The 26,039-nt window shown below is 35.3% G+C and overlaps 2 protein-coding genes across 2 annotated transcripts in view; one reads left to right on the top strand and one right to left on the bottom strand.

Moving 5' to 3' along the window:
- The first annotated feature begins 995 nt into the window (after positions 1–995).
- The window catches only part of LOC139807967 (lachesin), a 268,286-nt gene continuing 243,242 nt past the window's right edge, over positions 996–26,039 (top strand). Inside the window, exon 1 of the mRNA XM_071769497.1 lies at positions 996–1,016. The gene's annotated coding sequence lies outside the window, so the exon portion shown is untranslated. The remainder of the gene's footprint in view (positions 1,017–26,039) is intronic.
- Positions 1,036–11,736, bottom strand: LOC139807966 (UDP-glucosyltransferase 2). Its single transcript, XM_071769489.1, has 8 exons — positions 11,302–11,736; positions 9,969–10,039; positions 9,310–9,408; positions 8,852–8,991; positions 7,657–7,970; positions 5,343–5,562; positions 2,627–2,846; positions 1,036–2,164 (listed from the first exon to the last, which is right to left on the bottom strand). Exons 1-8 carry the CDS (start codon positions 11,488–11,490, stop codon positions 1,858–1,860), a joined length of 1,560 nt encoding a protein of 519 aa, XP_071625590.1. The 5' UTR covers positions 11,491–11,736; the 3' UTR covers positions 1,036–1,857.

Genomic DNA, 26,039 nt, shown 5'->3' on the forward strand with positions numbered 1-26,039 from the left:
GCAGTTAACCAAAATCGCTTCGCAAGCAGCAAGTGTAGTGTGTCCTCGCGCGACGGTTGCTTTCTAGCGAGTGAAGTTGGCCGCGCGATTTATAAAATTCTCTCTGCCATGTTAGCCTCTACCTGTCGGACATTACGGGCCGACGGGCGTCGAGCGGATCGTTTAGTTTCGTTCGTAGTTTCTCCGACGTAATTCTTCCGTCGTCGCGTAACAAAGTACGCGCCGCGTCGCGAGATTAAATACCGGGAGTGCCGTGCAAAGTGTATCGCGCGATCGTAAGTGACGATATTTTCGCGTGTCGTGAACGTCGTGAGTGAGTGCGCCGACGGAGATGCGATAACGGAGGAGGATCGAGGAGAGGAGGAGGAGGCCTGGGAGGCATCGGGCGACGGCGGAGCAACCGTGAGGTGAGTGTTATTCGGTTATTATTTTGCTATCCTGTGGCGAATTCCGTCACTTTTTCAAGCGCCACTTTATTCGTTCATTACGCGCGATAGTCATTGTCAGTGGCCTAGTTTATACCGATCTCTTGATACGCGTATCGAATAGTATATTTGAGCTGATCAGCCAATAATCAAACTAATTTACTAGTTATTTACTATTTAATACGCGTATCAAGTGATCGGTATAAAAACTAGGCCAGTACTCGTTCGAGGTTTACTCCGGCGCAATTTCGCAATTTCGGAATTCGATCTCCGGCATAAGTGAGAAGAGATATGTTACGTCGCGAACGTCGCGTCTCTCTTTTATTCGCACAATCGTAATATTGTACTTTTTTTCGCGGATTAATTACGCGAATGAGTTAGCGAAAATATGCAGTCGCGCGACGGCCGCGATTGCTTCTTGCATTCAGTATTTTAAAATGAAATACGTGTTAAAATAACGTTTTAAAAATTTAACGGGCGCGATATTTATTTATTTCAAATATCGATTATCTTGCTTTAATGTAAAAATATTTTTATGTTACAGATCAACGCAGAGTTACAACTTACAACTCCGCTGTTGCGCATCGGCTGGTGAGTTATTTCTTTATTTTATTATCAAGGTAATGGATTTGTAAAATTATATCACAAACGTTAATAAAATATATCTATGAGAAATGAGATATCATAAAAGAAACGAACAGTCTTTTTCTAACAGTTATTAGACATTATAAAATCTATTGCCTTGAAATAGACAGATATTTGATTTTTATTTTTATTTTCGTTTATTTTACACATAAAATCGTAACTGATAGTTTTCTTTCTTACTGCACACGCACACATACATATAAATGTATTTCTTGTGTCATGTACTATCATTATTTGAAGATACAATATAATGTAAAATAACCAGATGTCGGTAGGTGCAAGATTACAGCGCTTTTCGTCTTTCTGAATTACCTTTTATAGATAATAATACCCAAGCATAGCTTTTGTCGATAAATTCGGGACTTTACACAAAATCGCTTATTGTTTATCGAAAATGTAATAAATGACAGAAACGTGAGATTCGATCAGGATACTCTTTCTTTCATTGATTTTTCATTTGCATCTAATTTACACTTCAATTATATGATTGATGTAATGAATACGAATTTCCAAGTTTACAAAATATTCTTCAATATTTTTTTTGAATGTTTGAAGAACTGTTTTGAATAAATAAAAAATATAATAATGCGACAACACAAAGTATAAGAAAAAAAGTCGTATATCTCTGTGTCACCAGCAATATATTCATTTCTTTATCGTAAGCATTACACAAGATGTATTGTCTACTCATGCAACGAAATTTTCTCTCAATTAATTTATACATATATTACGTACATGATCAATTTTTGCATCATAATTATTGTTTTGTATGCATGGTAAATTACAGTCAATCGAGCTTTCGTTTCAAGTTACTTATCCACCGTTTTATATTACTTACGCATCTGATTTTTGCAAAAGCATTAACGGTTTTGTTGTACAATATGTAACTGATGTATAATAATAAAGTGAGACATGTAGCCAAACATAGATACGTTTCATAATAATGTATCCACGACATATCGTGTCCATGATACCGTAAATGTCTCGAGTTTGGAAATTTCAATACGTGTTCCACATGCCACACTGCCCTGTCCATAGGTTTCACTAATTCATCCCGCACGATCGCCGACATCGTTTTGATATTGTTCAAATATCTGTAATTACAATTTTGGCATTATTATGTCGCATATCAAAATCGTATTCTGTTTGACCAATGTTTAAATACTAGTCGATAAATTCTTTCAAAGATTACGGCTAATCAATTATTATTTCTTCCGACGATTTTATGACTGATTTTTTTCGTGATTTTAATGCATTTCATTTAACTTGTATTTATGTCACGTTAATTCAAAATTATCACATAATTATTGTATTGTTGAGAAATTCAAAATTATCACATAATTATATTGTATCGTTAAGAAATTTAAGATTATAACGCGTACTAGTTTGTACAAGACGTAATTCGACAGAAAAAGACTATAATTAAATTAGATGTACCTTTTATAAATGAGTACGATACAAGAATAGCAATCGAGAGGGCGAAATGCTTTCAGGATTAATTTTTCGAAAGGTTACGCTACCGGCGCGATTCTATGTTGGAACCAGGTCATACTCACGTTTTATTTTCGACGATCTCCCTGAGCGTTTGTACGACGGAGCTTTCGGTTATGGTGTCGATGTCCAGTGTCAGTCCGATACCGGCGTCTAGGATTTTACGTGCGTTGAAATACTGATCCCCAAAAAAGGGAATTGCGACTACCGGCACGGCATAGTGCACCGCCTCTTGCAACGACTGCAATCCGCCCTGCATCATATACGCCATCACCTTGGGATGCGCTGTATATGTAAAAGCGGCGTAAGTGCATAAAATACCGCAAAATGATGCTTCGCGGATTATTTGCTCTTGAGAATTACCGAGGGATTTGATGCGCGTGGGGGATAGTGGTGAAAGAACGCGACGAAAAAAAGAGAGAAAGAGCAATGAGAGAGGTGGAAGCGAAGTTCTAAGCGTTGATCACGAGCGACCAAGAGATGCGACGCGAGATTTCATAAAAATGTCTGCATTGTCGTATTTATTTTTTCGCGTCGCACTTTACGGCCGATTGATCGCATTCGAATATCAACGCGCGCGGAATTTTCCGACGAAATTCTGGCCGATGTGCATTTTTTTATCGGCACACCGGGAATGCCGAGGAATGAGATTTTTTTTCGGTTATACGTAACGCGATACACACTTCTCAATTAGAACATATTTTATCCGGGGAATTTGTGCAACAGTTATTAGGGACGTCTTTTTCAGTATATATTTATACGATTTTCTGAAAATTTTTTATTTCAGAAATTATTAAAATTATTAAAATTATTATTAAAATGAAGGATTTCCTTAAAGAGCAATTGTGTACATATTTCCCAATAATAAGATCTTACCGTTCGCTTAAAATTAAATGAAGGAGTCTGTTATTAAAGTTAAAGTCGTGATACATCGATAATCCCGAAGTTCCGATATAATTGCGTCGTTTCTTCTAGTCACCATTCGTATTCCCAACACTAATACGTTCTTCGTGCAGGCAACCGCTGCCTGTCTATCAATGTGCATAAAACTTTGTGCACGCTTGTGCATTTGCATCGAGCCAGTTGCGTTACTGCCAACAGGAGTTGTTTGTCAGAATTTCCCGCGAGAATTTCACCGCCGCATGCGTCATGAGTTATCGTTTCACTTCATTCCGCTGTACCCGGTGTACTAGTCCGTGGCTGTATTTTCCTTGGTCGCGATAGTATTGTGTTGGCAATTTTTTTTTTATCCCAATGCTTACCCTTAAGCGACTTTCGCAAAAATAACGCGTTTCAAAAGCCATCCAAAGGCGGGAAAGGGCCTGGTACCGACGTGTGTGCATCGGCCTTTCTTATATTCCACGTTGCTTTTCTCTTTGATGTGACGCGAGAGAGCGAGGCAAATGTTGGTCGAATTCAAACATTCGAGTAACACGATCTCGATCGGGAGACAGCTTTGATGATCATTTCGAAACGTGCGGCAGTGATACCGTTTCGATCGCCGGGACTTTGTTCGATTGGAATCCAGCCGCGTGTCTCTCGATATAAAGGAATCGAGAGGAATACTCGTTTCGTCTCTGACGTTAAATGATGGCCGGAAAATAGCATGCCCGCGATATAACAACGTAATTAAGTTCAAATCGTTTAAAGATTCCGGAACCATGAATAACACTACGTCTAAAGAATGTTGTGCCTATTAGTCGGAAAAAATTAACATTCCTTGTAGATGAAAGTAATGGTAAAGTTGCAAGTTTGTTGAATATCTACGTGCGATGGTAGGTACGTCCTTATCGTCGTCGTCATGGTTGAAGTTTCTTTCTTGCGCTGAATTTCGTTTAACGAATCCGTGCGATTGCACACGTTAATAAAATAAGAATGTAATCGTTAAAGGTCTAAGTATAAGTTTCTCAACTCATTTATGGTAATAGCGAACAGGCAGTTAGAGTACTTCGGCAATATATGAGGCTCTTATGAGATCATTATCGAACAATTAAGTTGGAATTTTACATTTCGTTTGCGAGCTGGGAAAGTTTTAGTACATACTTATATAAAGTAAGTTAGCAAAATTGCTTTCTTTAGTAATCATTGCTTGCGACCGACGAAATTGAGATTGATTCACAATATTTACTGCATTGACTCGATAACGATTTTCGTTAAATTAAGCAAAATGTGTAAAATTCACAATTTCTTAATTTTAATAATAGATTTTATAATAAGATTAATCGGTTTTTTTAATCTTTAAGAAAATATCTTAATGCATTAAATTTTTGAGTTATAAGCACGATTAAATTAAATAAAATTAAATAATTAAATCTATAACAAATAGCCTCCGACAGCTAATAAGATAATTCGCCATTTACATCATTATTTCATTTTATGTAGTTATGTGTTGCTATTACTAAATACTATCCCTAAATTCAAAATGTTGCAACAACTTTTGACATTCTTTAACATTTTTCTTGAAGATAAAATAGTTTTGAATTCGATAAAGCATCTGTTATTAAGATTAGAATCAAGCATTGTGGATTGTATTGTAAATACAATAAGGATCATAGCTACATAAAACTGAAATAAGATTGTGAAGTAAATTCTCTCTCTCTCTTTCTTTCTTACACGATCTATTCTTTTTATAACTTTATCGATTTTCTATCTTCAAGCACAAAGAAATTCCAGCATAGAATGCTTCTCATCAAACCGTTTTGTAAGTGCATATTTCGCGGCGGTTGATCCGCTTCTTTCGAAGAGTAAAGAGTTGGTCAATTTAGCCTTGGGCAGCCTTACCGAGGACCGCTTGTTGAGGCACCCACTTCACAAATTTGATGTTGGGCGGATGAATAGCCGTGTTGCCGTCATGTTTCCATAGAACTCTTTGCTTGAGCGAGCCTAGGGCGTTGCACAATGCGGTCAAAGGTCCAGCGGGTAGTTGGTCAGTTTGCAGATTTGAGCCGAGAGAGAAATAAATAGCACCATCCTGAGCGTTATCCAGGAATTCGCCAATGTCCTAGAATAGTAATGAAAATTGTATCTAATGAGAACTGAAAAGTGTGACACATATGCTGATAGATACGATATTTTTTGGCTTAAATAGTATCTCCAACGACAAGTGATATATGCATGCAAAGAAATTTGAAAATATTTTACAACGTTGCAGACTTGAATAGAAATAACAGTATTTTAAAAATTTGTATTTTTAAAATTGCACGACCAATTTTTTATTCAGATATAAATACAACTATTTTTTTAGTAGAATAATTGGTTTTTAAATATAAAACAAGATAACTAACGGAAACTAACGCATGAACTCGCATGAAGCACAATCGAGAGCATAATTTATATTTATTACTAAGAAATCACGCGTTTATAATAACTGAATGTCATTTTGCCATATATAGGCATTGTTGTTTTATAAAATATGTTTATTCGCCATATAACTTTTGTATTTTCAAAATAAGTTTGTAAATTTGCGTTAGCAACTGCTGCGACAGGATGCAAATGGAACCGATTGTGCTATTAATGCGATTGATATTATACTGATAATGCAACTTCCTTTGTTAATTGCGAAACCTGCGCTAGCTTTTATGGCAGACATGGCGATGGTGGTTCCATATGCACAGTGTGTAGCCGAAGGCTTTGTCCTATTAATTATAACTGTTCATGGATTTCGATACATTCTGGTGTATGTGTATAAAGACGATCACATTGCCGCGGTCACGTTCCGTTCTCAATATTGTTCACGTGGGGTTCATCGGGATCACGTGGTAACTGCAGTTATCTTTGCGCATTGTCTTCGTAGTCTTAGTAGTAATTAAGCAAACTTAAAGGAAACTAACTTTAGTAGAATCAAAAGGCAGCTATAAAATGTTTAACTTTTATCTTCTATTGAGCTATAATTCTTGTAATTATTTTTATATAAATTTATTAATTCAATCATCTCTTTCTCTCTTAATAGATGCAAAATATAAACAAATTATGTGTAGCTAATGTTTATTCAAATTTTAAATTAAAATCCAGTGTATATAAAACTTTAGTCTAGTTTTAAGTTAAAAAAGAGAAATACTTTCAATGATTAAATGATTAAGTATTATAACTCAATTATATACTTAATCAGTCATGTTAAAATTAAACAATCGTTATAAACGAACATTTTCGACAGTGCACTCTTAGATTGACGCCGAAGAACGCAAACAGCAAACAGCTATTGTAATATTGGGTCATCCTATAAATAACGCGGTATTTTCAACTTAGTCAGAATTAATGCTGCAATATTGCGTAATTGTGACAAATAGATGGGGAGACATATATACTGCTGTAAAGTACGATGTTTTTTTTTAGTATCTGAGTAAAATTTAAGCAGTGAAGACGTCAATTTAATAAAATTGTTGACCCGCCATAAAAAACTGCATTATTTATGGGATAACACAATATTATGTATATATAACACAATGTAGAGGTGATTCCACAGTTATTTTTTGTATGTAAAGAATCTTCAATGAAATACTCTTCCAATAATATTTTCCTTGTCGGCCCTTGGGAGACTTAGAACGGTTCGCGGTAAATAGCAATGATGTTTACCTTTAACGTCGCTACGCTGAGTCGTTGGTAAACTTCTACCAACTGACTATTATTGGTCACCTGTGAGAATGGTATGTATTTCCCCGAGAGAAATCATTCTCGTACGACACACAATTTCGTCTTTCTGAGACGTATTTAAAACTACGAGAAGCGAAGGTTTAATCGACGTAAAAACATCAACTTTCAGATGCTATATTCAGGTGGAAGAAATGCGTTTAACTCGATAAATTGTTTAATTCCATTTTATGATCTATAAATGTCTTTTACTAAATGTACGATTTAATCGTAAATGTACGGTTAAAAGTAAGCTTGAAGCAAGTTGAAGTAACGGCATAGAAGATAATTGTCAATATAATCTGTGCCTATACAATTTTGTGCATTTAATAATTTACTTGTTTCAATCTTATTACTTTTTTGATATTAAATAATTGGAGGATTTTTTTTCTGGTGCAACGTTAAAATTATTTACGTGCACATCATTGTAATTGTTTCTTCTTTAAATAACACAGTTGTAATTGCTTACCTCAGGCAAGGAACCGGGATTTTCCGAAATATGCAAGCTGTGAACTTCGATTACATGCGGCAGTAGTGGCTTTGGGTAACCGAACACGTGATTGTTGCCCAGAATCACTAAACTGAAATTTTTATCGATGTCGTAAACGGATGTACCAGGTGTCAGTTCGTTAGCCATGCGTTGAGCCTTTGGTAGATGCCAGTATCGATAATATAATCTTGTGTATGTTGTGTAAAAGATATTCACTATACGCTCGTTGATTGTCATTCTGTCCGTGAACGGATACGACATGTCTGGATTAAAATTAGGGTCATCTGGATTTCCTGTCGATCAAGACATTTTTTGAATAAAACAAAAGCGTTTCGAAAACTAATCGTTTACAAAATGCGACATATTTAATCGTGAAATATAAAAGTTTTAAACGTAACCTCGAGTTTTTCGGCGATACTTGTGAGTTATATGTTGCAAATAGGAGTATAATAGAAGTACTCTACTATGCGATGCACTTTTTAAGTTTTACAATTACTTTTCTTTTATTGTTTTCGTTCGGACGACTAGAGAAACGCGTTATTACACGGTAAATTTTCTCGCGAGTGAAGAGAAAGAAGCGCGATGTGTTACAGTCGGTGCAGTACATTTACTTCTTCGAAAACTCAACTCGGTGATTGGGTCAGATCAATGGGGAACGTTACTACTTCGATACGCGGTCCGCCTTCGCAAAACTCCGCCCGGCTTTAATTGAAATATTTCAGTAGCAGCCATGGCGATCCATTTCACGGTCTATTACGTTCATCCGGAAGAGTACTTTCGGGTATCTTCAATTACGTCGAGGTAAAGGAATCGAATGGCGGCGAGCTGGCGCGTCGTCCCTTTCGCCACCTTTTCTCCGACGCTCTTCGGGTCAGCCCGGTACAAGTTAAAGCACTACCGAGTAATCTATCCTTTTCCACGAAGACCCGGACTCCGATTGCTCGCACTTTCTGCTTTAACGACAATTTACGTCAATTTCCGCGCGCAGTAACGACGTTCGTTACCGATGCCAACCTAGGTGAGTGCGAACCCGGTAGAGAAAGACATTGCGGGACGACTGTCTGACCAGGCTCGCATTCCCGACTTGTTACCTGGACTGGGTGACTTTTGCAAGCAATAAAATTGCTAGGCCGGCGAAATCGCGAGAGTTGTTCGACGTGCACGACATGCTCACCAACGGAATCCATTACGTAGGGCAAGTTGCCCACGCTCAAAAATCCAATCAGCACGGGGAAGTTGTAATGCTTTACGAGGGCGTAATAACATTGGTACCATAATTGCTCTATAATGATTGCGTCGAATGTCTTGTTGCTCCTGTAACAAGTAAATTTGAACTGGATTTGTTTCAGCGTGTTGTTCGTAAGACTATTAAAATCATAGGACTATTAAAGTTGTCGTTTGATTTCCGTCTCCGTATTTACATGGACCGACGAAAACGCATTGTTAATTTATATTGCAGAGTTTCGTATAATCCGCGATCATTAACATTTTGATTTAGTTAATATTTGGGAATAGATTTTTGGTTATTTTGTGCCTAATTACAAAATTTATTTATAAGTCAAAACAAAACTTGCATGAGATTATTTACTAAAATTTCCTGATTATAGCTAGTCATTATTATGTTAAACTTACGTTATAAGTTCGTTAATGGCAGGACTAAATAATTGATGTCTGCATATGTAATTTGCTCCCCACAAATTTTGATGAAGAAGCGCATAGGCTCCCATATGTCTGTCAAAGATAAAATTCAAGATTATTATATTTTCTAGCTATCAGCGCTGCCATTTAGTCACTTAAGTCATTTTTTGTCACTTTTTTTGACAAGTTACTAAAAAATCACTATCGTCTAAAATGGGTCACTTATATAATAGTCATCATAGTTAAAAAATCGCACAGCGTTTTAAATAAAACACATCACGCGATTTTAAAGAAAACAAACGCGTTCTTAAGAAATCGCGCGTGATTTTCGGAAAGCCCTGTGTTTTCCTTATTATTAATTTTTAAACCATGAAAAGAATTTGTTACATGTTTGGCTATCCAAAGATTGTTTCGGGAAAATAAGAGTAAATGTTTGTTTTTGCTTAAATGGTCTTAATTACTCTAAAAATTTTATAAACAATGTCATTTTTGATTACTATTTTAATGCCTAGAAGTTTACTTTTTTATCAGTTTTTTTTCTGTTAGAGAACAGTCACTAAGAGTTTCACATTTTTTTGGTCGGATGACTGGATGGCAGCGCTGCAGATATGAAGGAACCCACTTGATCTGCACGAAACATAATAAATGTATACCTTAATCCTGTGCAATCCTTGCTTACATACGAGAATGACAAGTCAACGTTTTCATAATTCGGTGGAGGATTCTGTAAGATACGAAAAATTAGAAAATAATGTCAATCACGAACATATAATAAACTTTTTAAGTATATATATATATATATATATTAGAAATATATTTTTATAATTATCTTTTTATATAAAAATAAAAATGTAATATAAAAGTAGAATAATTTTTAAATATTATAAAAAACAAATCAATAAAAAAGATATTTAAATGATGGATCAGTAATTGTTACGAATTTAAAGAAAAAATCAATAAAGTACTGCGATAATGTAGTTTGTGTGCAAGGCAATTATGTTTTCGTTAGTTAGGTTTTATCCAGTTTACGTGAACAATTTAATCTCTAATTTTGCCACGAAAGAAACAGGACTATCAAGCCGTGAGAAGACACATTCAGCAAAGAGAAATGTTAGTAGAAGTAAATTGAAGCTAAACGAAGTTTGCGTAACTTTGAACTCGAGTTTAGAAAGAGGGAAAGAGAGATAGAGAAAGGAGAGGAAGCGAGAGAAGGATTACGCGAGACAGTAGATGGAAAGGATCGAGACGTTAGACCGGTTAGATGAACGATCTAAGAGAACCTGAGAGAAGGATATCAGAGAAAAAGCGAATAGAACTAGGGAAAGTGAAATGACAAAAGAAAAGAAAAGCTTGAAAAAGGATTATCGAGTCAAATATCTATTTATCAGTTTATATAACTTCTCTATAAATGATTCATATTGACAAATTAAATACGTGAATTTAGTCCTAATATGGTTTTGATTTGACAACAGAGACTGTTAACGGCTTAAAACAATATACGGTGAATGCAGTTAAAGTCGCAAAGTTTATCTAGACTAAACGAAAATAACTGTGAACAGTGCAATGCCTTGAGTCCTTAGTAAGCACAAGGCGGCTTTGTTGGTGGTAATTCTCGCAAGCAACGATATATAGGCAAGCGTTTAATCGTAACAATACCGGGTGGGTAAAAAGGGTGAGCAAATTAATTTTGCAGTGGCAAGTTTTGAACATAATGAATGCCAAAATATCTTTTTAAGTCATATATGTTATTTTAAATGACGTAACTTAATAAATTTAAAATTGCAAAGTTGTTTTATAGAAAATATGGAATTTTAGCTTTTATATTATATCCGAAATACTTATTCTTCGTAAAACTTTCTAATATCTTCGCGTGGTAATTTTCATTTGAGAGATTTCGATATAATAATATTTAGATAAACGACGCGTGTCAGTCGTAATGAAGGCAAAGGATTAGAACGAAAAGATATAAGGAAAAAATTTACATACCTTTAAGGGAACTGTTGATAAAACGGTAACCTTATGACCACGAGATGCCAAGGCTTTCATCAATGCTTGAAAAGATTGCTGGTGGCTGTAACTTGCGCTCGGACAAATACCCAGGATGTTGTATCCGCGGCTGTGTTGGAAAGTACAGAATAGTGAAATTGATAGCAATACGAGTGTCACGACGCGCATTTTGGGCACAGAACACTTTCGTTCGTGGATGCGAAACGGCCGTTCAATCTTTCAGGAAAGAATCGAGGCTACCGGTCTCTTGCAGGAATTTTTAAAAAGAACCCGAGCGACGGAAAAAAGACGAGGCGGTCCGTATGAAAAATTCAATACATGTTCCACGATCAGTTTGCTTGGGGCCACGGTAAATAAGTGAACGGGATGTCCATTGGTCGGGTGCTTCTCACTCAGCTTTGCGGAAGAAATAATTCAGGCCTCGTGTGCGCGGACCCTATTTTTATATTCGTTCAGAATACAAAGGCGGTATTCATAGGAATGGTAGATTTCGAGGTATATATCCATATAGTTATCTCTCAATGAGAGTGGGGCTAATCGGACATCGTTATAATTTTATTGTCAACATTAAACGGCATTAGAAATTTCGTTGCGACATGTCGGCAAAAGTCGATAAAGAACGGATGGCTCTTTGAGATAGCCATTTGAGATATGATTATAGGAAAATGATATCGTATCATCTTAACAAAGTAATCCGTTAAAATAGCCAAATCGATAATAGAATTTACAGACACAATAATAGAACTTACATGATTACATAATTACAAAACGGAAGAATTTTATTTAATTGCTACATAAATTCAATTACTCCGTATAAATTTAATTTCTTATCGTATTTCTGTATGATTATTAGCTTTGGATCCAATAATGTTTAATATACACTGAGAAAAAAATGTTTTGGATTTTAGTAAATATTAGTTTGCATACAACTGTGACTTCATTTATTAAAATAAAAAAAATTTTTATTAGTATATTTTTTCCCCAATGAATACACATATACTAATAAAGAGGAAAATTTTCTTTATTTTAGTAAATAGAGTCACAGTTGTATGGAAACTAATATTTACTAAAATCCAGAACATTTTTTTCTCAGTGTAGTTATTTTGGTGTCTCTACAAGATTGACACACACAATTACGACGTGCATAACATTAATATTGTGGTAAATCTTTTTTTTTAAGACATAAAATATTCAAATAATACATACGAGACAGAAAGAGCGTAGTAGATGAAAAAATATAAACGCGCGGAAAAATAGCTGGGCGGAGACAAATCACTCACTGACGCACCATTACCTTCGACATATGACTCGCTCTTCCTCTTCTCGTTACAAGGAGAAGAGGTCCTAAGTTGAGCGTAAAAGATAATACTGTTGGTGGAAACGAAGAAATATCGGTGTCTCATCTTCATCTTGAAGGGAAATTTCTTTCTAAAAAAAGCTTATTTACTTTTAATGGATTATATTTAATTTATTTTTTTTTTATTGTATAATCTATACAATCTATAATCTTTTGTATCTGTAATCTCCCTGTGAAGAGAGAAAGAGATATATTTCGTACGGTATATCAAATATACTAATTTATAGGAGAAATTAAAAAATTATAATTTACATTTTTAAGAATTAAATTTTTAGGCGAGACCAAGTGTTTAGCAATATTGGATGTCAACGTAGTTATAAATAACAAAACAATAATATGTAAAATGTTTCTTAAAAACAAGTTGTTTATTCGTTTGTAAAGCTTTAGTCATGACGGATTTTTATAAATTCAAAAACACGATAAAAAAATTCTCATGTTTTCTCTTACATCTCAGTTTTATAGGTCAAATAAAATCATACGTGATTGCTTACGCTTCTGTGGTTGTAGGATGATGTAAATTAAAAATTTCTGATGTTGCACTATTGATCAACGAAGAGAAATATTTCAGTCCGAAGACAAAAGGTTTTTGCACGGCTGTCGTAAATACGCGGGTTTAAGCACAGCGCATTACTTAGAGCTGTAATAACGCCGAGATACGAAAAGCTTCTCGTTAATTCAAGCCGTCGTGCATGTAGCCTTGATGCAAAAGCTAAGAATGGCGCATCATGAATGTTGTCTACGAAAAGTCGCGAAAAGTTGCCTTTCAGGATGGGCTATGCTTTCTTCACGCAAAATTTGCCAAGAATAATTTTCAGGAGATGCTTTTTGAAATTATTTTAATTAACTTGCAATATCTCAGAAACTAGAAGAGACCGCCTACTCGGCTTACTTGAAAGCGCGTTTTATTCAGAAGTTAATTCTCTATAACATATGTTAAGATTAAGGATATTCGTGCTGTATAAGTTTTTCTAAAATCTAAATAATTACCCATTCATTTTTATGACGTGTTTTGTGGTTAATAATAAATATTAGTGTTTTATTATGCCTTACTGCTTTTATGTATTTGAGACTATTATTATTTTGCATATTTCTTGAAGTAATTTCGCGTGAATATAATGAAGCTACAATATAACTTTAAAGAGGATCGTTGACACCGCAAGTAGGCGGCAAATTCGAATCGTGTGTCAGAGTCAGATGCATCTGATAAGGGTTGAAAGCACTTTTGATGGAGTCGCGGTTGAGGTTCATCTTGAAACTTGAGGACAGGACAGGAATGTGGTGGTGATAAGGAAGGTGATGACTTAGAACTAAATTTAAACCATCAGGCAGAAAAGTGGATACTTTTCATGTCAGAGTATTTAAAAGTTACCTGTAATTAATATAATTTTTTATTTTAATTTTTAATCCTCTTTCTAAAATCCTCTTTCTCTAATTTTTCCTCTTATTCCCGAAAGAAGAACGTACGTGCAATTCATCATATTGTCTGTATTTCTGTCATGACGTAAAATATGGTTTTACATTTTATTTTATTTAAAAATGTAATTTTACATAAATGTTTCGTGCACAGATACAGGCATATTAAAGCATATACATGGGATATATATTACTTATAATATGATAATATGCTTAAAATGATGTTACGAGATCGTTAAGTATCAACGATATTAATATATCGAGAATTAGCTGCATGTCGGTAATCAAATTCGACTGGTCTCATGATGATCACAAACTCGTTCGGATCGTTTGTATTTGTACCGTGCGTATTTTCCGCGAGCCTCGTGCGAGCGTTAATCCGCCTGTTGCGGCTGTCGCGCATGACAAGATGACAGGAGCCAAGCCTGGCTGGATTCGAATGGTCGATCGAACGGGCCAGAAGGACATTTAGGATATCTGTCATTTGCGGTTTAAATTACTCTACTGAATAATACAGCGTGTTCTGGACTCCGCAGCACTACGGGGGTGCTGCGCGTGCAGCGGGCGGCGGGAGGATTACGAGAGAGGAGGGTTGGAGGGAGGGAAGAACGATGGAAGAGGAGACCCCGGGGGTGCGCGCCGGGATAGGTCGTGCGCCTGCTTTTGTCAAGCCGCAACACGAGCCGCGGCTTTAATACAATACAATACTGTCGAGAGGGTGGAGATGAGAGGTAGTGAGCCGGAGGAAGAGAGTTGGCGAGGAGGTTATGCTTGCGGGCGCGAGTGCAAGCGAGAGAAAGTTTGGTACGATAGCAAAATGCTGTATGTGTCAGTAAGTAACCGTCTAGATTTGTACGCCCCCTCGCCATTCTGGAAAACCCAACAGACTGCCAGAGGATGTGTCAGATTCAGCCGCGTATGTTTTGCAAGAGCCTTACTACCCGCTTCTCCTCTCTTTTCTCACTACACCACCCCTCTCCACCTCCCTCTTTGCTGTTTCGTATCCCTTTCTCTCGTGTCATATTCCGTAGTTACAGCGGCATAGTTACAGGGACGGATTTATGTGAAAACTGTTGAAATTTAAGCAGAAAATTAAGCTTCTAAGGGCAAAACTTGAAGCAAAACTTTTAGGGCGAAATTAACAAAAGAATATTTCGCAAATTATTTCGTACAAAGAACTGTTTAGCAATTGTGTAAAATAAGAAGATGTATTTTCTTTAATATTCCTTTATTTAATTAGATAGTTTCTATTGATTACTCCAGAAAATTACTATTTTTAAATCTTAAAAACTGTTTTGTCTCTGATTACTAAATTTCTCTTAAAATTTTTAGAAATATGAGTCGGTTTTTCAAATTATATGTTGCCCAAAAAAGAGCGAAAGATTCATTTTCATCAGCATATATTTGCTTAGTTATGCTTCTGCTATGGACTTCCCAAAGATTGGTAGCCCCAAGCTTCAGAAAAATCAACATCCGCCCCTGGTATGCTTGTATACCATCCACTTGCAAATCTGTCGCTATAATTTTCCCCCCTCACGCGAGCCATCCTTCTCGCGAATCCTGAGTTTTTGCGACGTCGCTTATGCAAGCGAAATCCCGAGTATCTGCGGCTAATTTCGCGGACCCTAGCGAGTTTCCTGCACGGAAATCTTCCGCCATATGGCGCGCGGTTGGTGAATCGCCGCCGCCCACTAATGTTTTGTTCCAGATCGCACAAGGTACGGCTGATTTTGTCATTACTGAGTTCTATGTAGCATGAAATACCTACGAGTTTAATGTATCTCTTCAGGGTCTTGACAAGTGTTTCTTTTGTACGCGATTAAATCATTTTTGAAACTGCGGACAACGCGAACGTATAATGATTAGTATATGTTGAGATCATTAGTGTCTCAATATTTTTACAAAGAAGAAATTGACTTCAAATTGATCAAAAAATTTGTAATCAAAGTTTGATACGATCGTTCTGGACAATGTGCGCGTATACGATTGTATTATACATATAAAGTTTTTCGATAATGAGATAAGAATTCTATAAATTTTATGATAAAAGTTATTCTAGAATTACAGAGAATTACAATTAAAGCGCAGCTTGCACGATTATGTACGCGTAAATATATACATATATATATATATATATATATATATATATATATATATATTAGTCAAGAATTCTTTGCGAATTCCTAAATGAGTTTACGACACGGGTAATGAGATTACTTCTGGTCACCGAGCATTATAGCAGTAAGAGAACTCGCTGCATTTCTGAGTTGCGTCAAGGGTTACCCGAGTTTCCCGAAAGGGTTTCGTTGATCTCTTTGCGTTTCTCGCACAAACTTAAGCATAACGTCAAGTTAGAAAAAGATAAATATTTACGAGCACTCTGTTACGCATTATGGAATTTTTATCCGGTCCGGTATGTAATACGCTAAAGTACTAGACGTAGCATTCGCGGAATATTTTGCGTTATATTACAATGAAAAGTCGCCGTGACTATCTTAATATCTCACTTTTATCTCAGCTATTCTCGAAAGACGGTGATTTGTTATTTCGCGATCTCAGTTTCCTGTTTGCAATTGTTTAAAGATTTGATACATATCGAAAGTTAAACAAATTGGTAGGAATGGAACATTTTATATTCAACAGATACATATAACTTACATATACTCGATATATGTGCTTAAATTTTACATTCTTCAAAAATTTAGAAATATTTAAATAAATATTGAAATTATTTAGTTTTGTCAATTTTCATTACGCTCATGGCTCACGATATTTACAATCGCTCAAAATCCGTAGTATAACGTATGTCATCGGCGCGGCGAGAGACAAATCTGTTGCGGAAATGTATTTTCGATCAGAGCCGTTTCGGTCGAACGCGAGTATCTATCGAGATTCCATCGGAAGAACGTTTCGCGCACTTGATCCATTTACGAGATGAGCTTTCGGCGCAGGTGACAATAAGAAACCAATGGAGTATGTGAGGGTACATAGCAGCAGTGTATACGCCTATATGGACACCTAACTCGATTCTACATAGTCGAGGCGATTTCGCGAGCAGAGATAGGAGTCTCCGAGCAAACGATAACTGCTCCTTGGAGATGTCGACAGAATCGAACTCTGTAATTTAAGACGTACTTTTGCATCTGCCGTTTCAAATAGTTATTGTCACGGACCTCTGTCGACATAATATTTTCATAATATTTTCACTACTGCGGAATCCTTTGTGCAAAACGATGTTATTGGAAACAACGGGCATTATTTCGCACGGGGTTCGCTTGTCTTCTGGTATCTGTCGATTGTTCGTGCACATTGAAATAAATTTAAATCGTGAAACTTTCGAAGAATCTTTTTGTCATAATTATTCGTAATCATTTTTCTCCGCTAAATTATTTAGTTCACACAAATAAATTATAAAAATATTTTATACTTTACTATATATACTATTCAATTTGGCGCAATATACATATATAATATTTTAGGAAACAAATAATTAATTTTTTAATGTCATTTAAGTATATACACATATGTGTAAAACTATAATTTCTATAACGAGATTGGCCCATCGAACGGAAAAATATAAAGTATTGTATTAACAATGCGGACAGTTTTTATGTTTAAAGAGGAATTGATTATTTAATTTTTACTCATATTACAGAACACGTGCGTATACTCATTACGCCCACACTTCTTTTTTTCTGTCGCGAGATGTATTATTTTTCTTTTTAATCCTTTTATACGCTCGGCGTATCCTTCTCTTCACGGCGGCGCATCTTTTAGAGAGTATTGTGCTTCACGTATTGTGCTTCACATTACAATATTGCGAAGTCGCCCAGCAGTGGAAGGTGAGGGCCGACAGGGGACAAAGTCGGCTGAAGAATATAAAAAGGGTAAAGCTGAACGAATGCGTAGGCAAAGAAGGGGAAGGGCGAGATGAAAAAAAGAGAGACAAATATATAATCTTGGAGTGCATATAAGATGAATAATGAAATGGTCAGGGACAGAGGTTCTCTAATCTTGCCGGATATAAAATGAAATCGTTCGCGAGAAGAAAGAGAAAGAGGGACGAAGAAGGAAAGAGAGAAAGAAAGAGATGTATTGGCGGAGACCCGAAGAAAATTCGTAGTCGTTACGTTGAGTACGACTATCGTTATTTTTAGATTAGGTTTGGCGGGAAACAAGGTGGGAAATTTACAAATCCCCATTCGTATAACGAAATTCTTATATTGCCGCAAAAGATTAGGCGAGGGTACAAGAGTGAACTCAGTGAACACAATATTGAGCAGCACGTGCGATTGTCATGAATGCATATAAAAAGCTGTTTTATTGGAAAAAGAAAGATAGTCAGTTATAGCTGATTTATAAACTTCAGTTTTCTAAACGTTAATTATGACCAACGTTAAAGTTGACCAATGTAAGAGAGTTAATCCTTTTTGAAGAATTCCCTTTTGATTAAAATCCCTTTTGAAGAATTGTAAATATTCGCTATATGAAGGGATAAAAACCATAGTGGTGTACATAAGTCAAATTTTTAAAAGTATTTTCTTGTGTACATATAGATGCAATTTATATATTGTACAGATTGCATCTATGCACACGAGAAAATATTTTAAAAAATTTGACTTACACCACTCTGATTTTTACCCTTAGTGTTTCGATTGAACGATTAATCTAGCGAGTATTTTTATGGAGTATACCCATAATTGTTTGTCTTTGCCAATTGCATAACATTTAGAAAGCTTGTAAAATTTATGCAATGTGAACTTCGAAATTAGAAACTAGATTTTGCGAAGAATCAACGATAAAGGGCAATCCGCAGGTACAGAGGGAGAGAGAGAGAGAGAGAGAGCTGCAAAATTTTGTGGCGCGGGCGTTGAATCAACTTAATTAAACTCCTTAATCCATTTCTATAACGTCTTAATTCCAATTCTGAAGTTTGCGGAAGAAACTTGCAGACGCGTTCGCATGTCGTTTTCCACGTTGAAATCCACCAAACGAAAACTGAAGGATTATACGGAGCATCCTGATGGAAAAGGAAATGTCGCATCCTTGCGATAACCAAGCTTGCCGATCGGACCCGTGCCAGATATTTTAATTAAAGACTTGAACGTAGAAACCAGCTGAGAGTCCATTTTATCAAATATTATAAGAAAAGCGTCAAAGTTATTTAAAGCATGTTTTATCAAGTACAAACGAAAGCTTTAATTTTATAGCGACATAAATCGAACAAAATAATATGAACATAAAAGTATAAATTCTATTTTATCCTACAGTTAGTGACAATTAGTGACAATTTTCTGAGAGTTCTCGATAGCATTCCAAAAATTTCATCGAAAAATATCACGTTTTAAATATATTTTATCTGGAGTCATTGAAATAAAAATATTTTTGTATAACAAAAATGTAAAATTGGCATCCTACATATGTTTAAACTTTTAGTTTTAGATTTAATCATTTAAATACCTTTTTGAGAAATATCCAGAAACTTTAGAACTTATAACTCTAGAAAACTCCACATGCTTTAAAACTTTATCAGTTATATCGAAATGCTAAAAACGAAGTACTAAACTTAGAGGTCACTTTATTTACATGAATATATAAAATAATATAACGCGTAAGTATAGTCCGATTTGTCACTTATACGCGGACATAATTTGCAAAGGGATATATATTATAGATACACGGAGAAAATTTTATAGTAAATATTACTATGGTGTCGCACTAGCTGCGGACCATCGAGGAATTTCAAGTTAAAATACTATAATTATTGTTTTAAAAACGATTAAATAACGTAATTTTTACCATAAACATAGTAATTTAACTTAAAATTCCTCGATGGTCCGCAGCTAGTGCGACACCATAGTAATATTTACTATAAAATTTTCTCCGTGTATGAATTAAAAAATATATATTTACAAATATATATTTTCCAAATATATATTTGTAATGCCGATATCTCATCGGACCTAAGAGATATTAACGAATCTGTGTAAATAGATTTTAACCCTTTTCACCCCGTTAGGAGTCGAATTTTTAAAAATCCCTTCTTAGTGGGTGCTTACGTCATGAGAGGAATACACTCTTCATTAAATTTCATGTTTCTAGGTTCAGGGGTTTGGGCTGGGGGTTGATAGTGAGTGAGTGAGTCAGTCAGTCAGTCAGGACATTTGTCTTTATATATGTATATATAGATTGATTTCTATACTGTATTTCTATACTGATGATTAACCAAATGAATAAATCATAATTCACGGAACTTAATTAACAGACGCTAATTGGAAATGATGTTAACAGATCAGATGTATACTACAGTGCTATACAATTATTGAACAACAAAAATTGGATTACTGGCAATAGTAAATTAACATTAACATAATGGTTGGTGTTATTTATGTAAAGCATGTATCGTTTGCACTATGCTAAAACTTTGAACATATTATTATATTTAACATACTGCCTGTATATTGTTAAATTTACATTGCCAGCATAATTGGTCGAACATCTAATTCTACATGTGCATACCATTAATTAAAAAGATATTGTTACAAAGTCATCATTTTAACATGTTATTGTATAAAATTTATCGAATATTTTGCATTTATTAATAGATATTTGTTAGGATATATTTTGAGTATTTGTGAAGATATATCTTTTGGTTTTGAGAACAATGTACGATTGAATTAATTATTTTTAAAATAGAAGTTGCTCTGTCTACTCTTTCTTTCTCTAATTTTTTAAGGATTTTAAAGATGTCATATTATTAAATAAAATATATTTTTGAATAGAATATATTTAAATTTGATCAACAAAATTTCAGACATAATAAAATATTAAATTCGAAATAAAACAAAATATGGAAGTTATTATTTTTTAATTATGTGAATATAAATGGATATAAATTACTTTTGTGCTCTTATATTCTATCAATTATTGTCGGATAAGAATTTCAAAAGGTTGATATTTCTGTTGAATCGAGACAAAGACATCAGTATTCAAATTAGCTACCAGTCGAACCATTGGTAGACGACATTGTAATAAAAGTAGTACGTGTCAATAGTAACGATTTTTTACATAACACATATTTTCCTATCTAAAAACACTTTTTTCTATCCTATCAAACATCCTCGGTAAACAGCGGTTCCATATAGCTCGATAATAATTGAAAGAGCTATGGATTGCATTTGTTGATCAAAAAGTTACTGTATTGTGCACGTATTGCGGTTCTCTCTCTCTCTCTCTCTCTCTCTCTCTCTCTCTGTCTTTCTCCTCTCGTTATTTAACAACCGTTTCTCCCAGAGGCAAAAGGTGAATCGAGTATTAACTGTTTGCCAATTTCTGGCGTGATTTAAGACCGTCGACCTGTTTGCTACTGGGAAATCAGAAAAGTTACCGTTAAAGCCATCGTAGCTGAGCTATACGAACTGTCGCAATGTCGATAAACGTTCATAACATTATTGGAACTGCACCGTGTTCGTTTCGATTCAACGCGGATCCTATAAATCGCGCGTGTGCGAGCGCGGCTTGTATCGATCGACCATCGCAGACTCTCGCCAGTGTGAAATTGTTTCGCGAATTCGTTTCCGCGTGCATCATGCATCGTTATGTTCGAATATCGCTGAATTAGATAATAATGAGGATATTGTTTGTGTGTGTGTGTGTGTGGGTGTGTGTGTTACATCGGGTATTATTTAAATTGATTTCTGTGTTGTGCACGTGCACGAATATTGCGGGGTGATATCGTGTCCGCGTTCAGGAAGCGAGAAAGACGTGACATTAAACTGATTAATCCTAATTTATGTACCGCGTATGAAAATCGTGTCAACGTATTATTCCAAATGTGTCAAATGACATTTCTGTCTCGATTAATTTATCAAACTTTGCAACTCTCTGAAATTTTGTGGTAAAGTTCACTCATGCGCTATCTCGAATCTAAAATTTCCCGATGTAAGAGTTTAATCCCCCGTGAAAAGTCGTATCGAATAGAAGCAGATTAAAATAGTTTAAATTATAAAATATATAAACATTCAAGGTATACACTTCACCGTTATATCTCCTCGTTATTTGCCGAACGTTAGACTCTTACTCTCGTGCAATTAAGCATGGGCTGCATTAAATATACAAGGAGTGTCTTTGTGAAACGACGGAACTTTTTACACTGATTACACCGTTGGTGCAAGAGCTTCGCTACCTGCTTCTTCTGGCTAAGCCGGAAGTCCTTTGAGAGAGAATATCAGTATAGAGTGTATCTAGAGAGTATACCTTTGCATTACGTTATATAAAACTGTAAGGTATCCCGCATAGATCGAATAAAAAAGTGATTTTATAACGAAGAGTATCGGGAACGAATATGTGCGATATAGTTTTTGCATCGCAGGCTGTACGCGACATATCCCGAGATTTATCAAACATTGCGCGCAGATATAATACGTAATACGTAATACGTTCGCGAGACGATAACAAGAATGTATATGAGTTGGAGGGGGGGGAGGGAGGGAAGATTTCTTTGAACGTGCCTCGCATCGTCGAAAGGGCAAAAAGGGGCAAAAATGGAGGCACTCGCGCTCGAGCGCGCAATCCCACTGACGTTGCATCTGCTAAGAGCGTCCAATGTCCTTAAGGATTGGAAAGATCCGGAATAAAACGTAGCCGAGGGTGAAAAACGTCGACTGATGTAAAGGTGATGAATTCTGTACATTTGTCTGTGATATATAATATATATATCTGGTAGACACCGGAAGAGCGTCGAAACGATTTGTCTAGACGTGTGATCGCCATCGCCATCGCGATGAATACGTTTAAACAGGATGTTTAATTATAAGTAATTATCAATGAATTTATAATAATGTTAATGGCAATATTCTCAGTATTCCTTGTCAGGAAATCTATTTTTATTGAATTTGTACGGAATATAGTTTTAAATGTAATGCAAAAGTATAACTTAAACTAATATAATTTTATACATCTTGGAAGGTATATAATTAGTCGTTACTTTATTATATTTTTGAAATAATTAAAGATAGATTTTGTAACGTAGATATTTATTGAAGGAAATATACGCAAATTAAATGTAAATTACATTTATCTTCACTATATAGATGTCAGTTAAATTTTAAATTATATAAAAAAAATTAATTCGAGACTATTGTTAGAAACGTAGATCTTAAAAAAATATATAAATTTTTAACATCTTAAAGATAATATTTGTTGCAATATATTGTACACTTAATAAAATAAAAATAATGAACATAATGAAGATAATAAATAATTTATTGCGAGTGCGCGTCCACATCATGTTTGAGATATTTTCCATTTTGCTAAAAAATTATAATTTGTAATGCCACAAGGCAATTATAGCTGAACGACATGAAAGCCATCGGTTCAGAAAGGATTTTCAAGATACGGATTACATAAACACCTATTGTATACCTATTGTATACACTTAATGGACTTTCATTATTGAACGCGTTAGCAGAGCATACAATATCCATATCATTGCGCCTGCTGATAATATATCCGTGTCGTACTCATGAAATATTTATTATTGCTCTTTGCGAGCTATAATATATGGAGAGTAGCGCACAAATGACAACTTCAAAGCTCTTCAACGTGTTGATAATAATCAATTAATTTACTCGTTAATTCTAAACGACTAATCGTTCTTCCTCTAATCGTTTTAAAAAATATCAAAGGGATCTTAGTTTGTTCGACTGTCTCTTTGTCTTATTCCACGAATTAGATCTATTCGCCTCACGTCGGTACCCGATACCGAAAGCGCACATGGCTCGAGGTAAACCCATCCTTAATACGAGCACGGAGAAGGTTGTCGGGCTCGACTTAGCTATCCAGAGACAGAGTGGCGATGCCTCGCAAGCGCAGCTACGCATTTTTATTGAGTGCAGTAAAGGATCTATAAGCGGTCGCTTAGGATTTCGATTAATAAGATTTCCAAGTTTTCTCGGCGTAAAACTATAAAATATTAAAAATAAAATTATAAATTGTTTCTGAAAGTTGGATAGTTATTGGTTAATTTCTGTAAGCTTTTGTACATTTCCGTTATTTCTAAAGTCAAACACGTGATTTTATAAATTACGTTTGTGTGTCAAATTTTGAGTGCGTTCTTATATAAATCATATTAGATTAAAACAAGCATGTTAAATTTTTTTATTTTTTGGAAAAAAATTCTAATGTCTTAAATTTTTACTTCATCTTACATTCTTATTTATTCCACTGTCCGCAAGATAATCTATTGAATACGACATGATCCTCTTCGCGCAAGATATTGCCGCTCGTTCGAACCGGACTGTCCGAGTCAAAGGCAATCGCCTGTTTATAGGCAGTATCCAATCTACATTGGACGGGTAGTGGAGGCGTTTACACCGCTACTGCTGCTTGAACAAACAAGATGTAAATTCACCGTGCCGCGCACTAGGCAGGAAGCAAGTAATTAGACGCGTTGTTGCGGGGGTCGAGGCTTTGAACTCCCGTTTCGTATCGAGGCCACTGTTTTCTCCTGTTCTCCTACCCTAGCTTCCCGTCTCTTCTCCCCTGTTTCGTAATTCTGTGCCTCCCTTGTTCATCTTCTTCGGGGGTATACACAAGCCAGCGGCCGCGTTTCGCGTCCGGAGTCCCGCATGTGAGCGCGCACGTCCACGCGTCCGGTCGTGCGGCAAGTACACGTAAGGATACACAAATTTCGATCGTTTACGGTGATCTATCGCGCTAGGTCGCCGCGTTGTTGGAATTTTAATGAACGCGTACATAGAGACGTGAATTGCGATGGACGCGCCTGCCGTTAGGCATATATCGGTGTACCGGGTGATGTACGTTAGTTAAACCATTAAATAAGAATGCGGATTAATTCGTAGCATTTACTCTGATACTTCTTTATGAAGAAAATAGAGCTTTTGAGATAAATAGGTTTTAGGAACACTCTTATAAAAAATATATAGTTTTAATTATACATCTAATCAACATATTTAATTCATATAGGATAACTCGGGGGAATATGCCACACTTAAGAAAAATATGATTTTTTTTCCTATTTCTCTTTCTTTTTGAGGTATCTTTGCATAGATTACTGGCCTCCTTTTTCCTTATTTTATCTGTTATTTATATATGGTTTTAATGAAATATTTTGATTCTTTACTATTAAAAAGAAAGAAATACAAAAGTTTTGCAAAAGTGGCATATTACCTCTATGTGGGGGTAATATGCCACATATACAAACATGTATAGTAATTTAACTTTAGAAGGGCATTCTTGTCTAAAAACATGTAAAATAATATTTTTATTACAATTTCAATAAAACACTAAGAAAATTCTAAAAAGCACGTTGTCATACTTGTTATACTGTACTTACCCCATAAAAACTATAATACTGACAGGAAGTAAGTAAAACTTGGGCAAAACGTCAGATATAATATTTTTAACAATTTCACAGTATTTACAACAACGGTCCTAGCCGTAGCTTTGTTAAACATAACGAGTGGCATATTCCCCACACTGACATATTCCCCCAGTTACCCTATGGAAAAAATATGCAAGACTGTTTTATTTATTTAGAATAAACTTTGATTTGTGACACAAAAGAAGTGAGATATTTAAAATAAGATATTTAATTCTATATACTTTTTAAAGATAAAAGAAATAAGACAGAAAATAATAATTCAACAAAGTAGATGAAGAAAGACCATCAGACATCATTATGGGCACAACATATGCAAATTATGTATTTATATTACTGTACCACTTTTATATCATTATTCACTCTTTGTTTCTAGCATTGATCATCGTACACAATACAATAGCAGCATGCGAATGTAACTCTTGAATGTTTTTGCTCGTAACACGTATCGGAAGGTGAAAGAAGTGCTAACAGAAGGATTTCGTTGGTTCAACAAAACCAACGTACGAACCGACGTTGCCTTCTACTTTCCGTCCGAGTGTAAAA

This window comes from Temnothorax longispinosus, chromosome 2 (assembly GCF_030848805.1).
Source record: "Temnothorax longispinosus isolate EJ_2023e chromosome 2, Tlon_JGU_v1, whole genome shotgun sequence".
NCBI lineage: Eukaryota > Metazoa > Arthropoda > Insecta > Hymenoptera > Formicidae > Temnothorax > Temnothorax longispinosus.

Excerpts from the sequence above, each read along its gene's own strand:
- LOC139807966 (XM_071769489.1), bottom strand. The coding sequence starts at position 11,490 with ATGCGCGTCGTGACACTCGTATTGCTATCAATTTCACTATTCTGTACT. Across the intron at positions 2,847-5,342 it reads GCCTCAACAAGCGGTCCTCG|CGCATCCCAAGGTGATGGCG; the intron begins GTAAGGCTGCCC and ends TTACATATACAG. Across the intron at positions 2,165-2,626 it reads GAGATCGTCGAAAATAAAAC|ATATTTGAACAATATCAAAA; the intron begins GTGAGTATGACC and ends TTGTAATTACAG.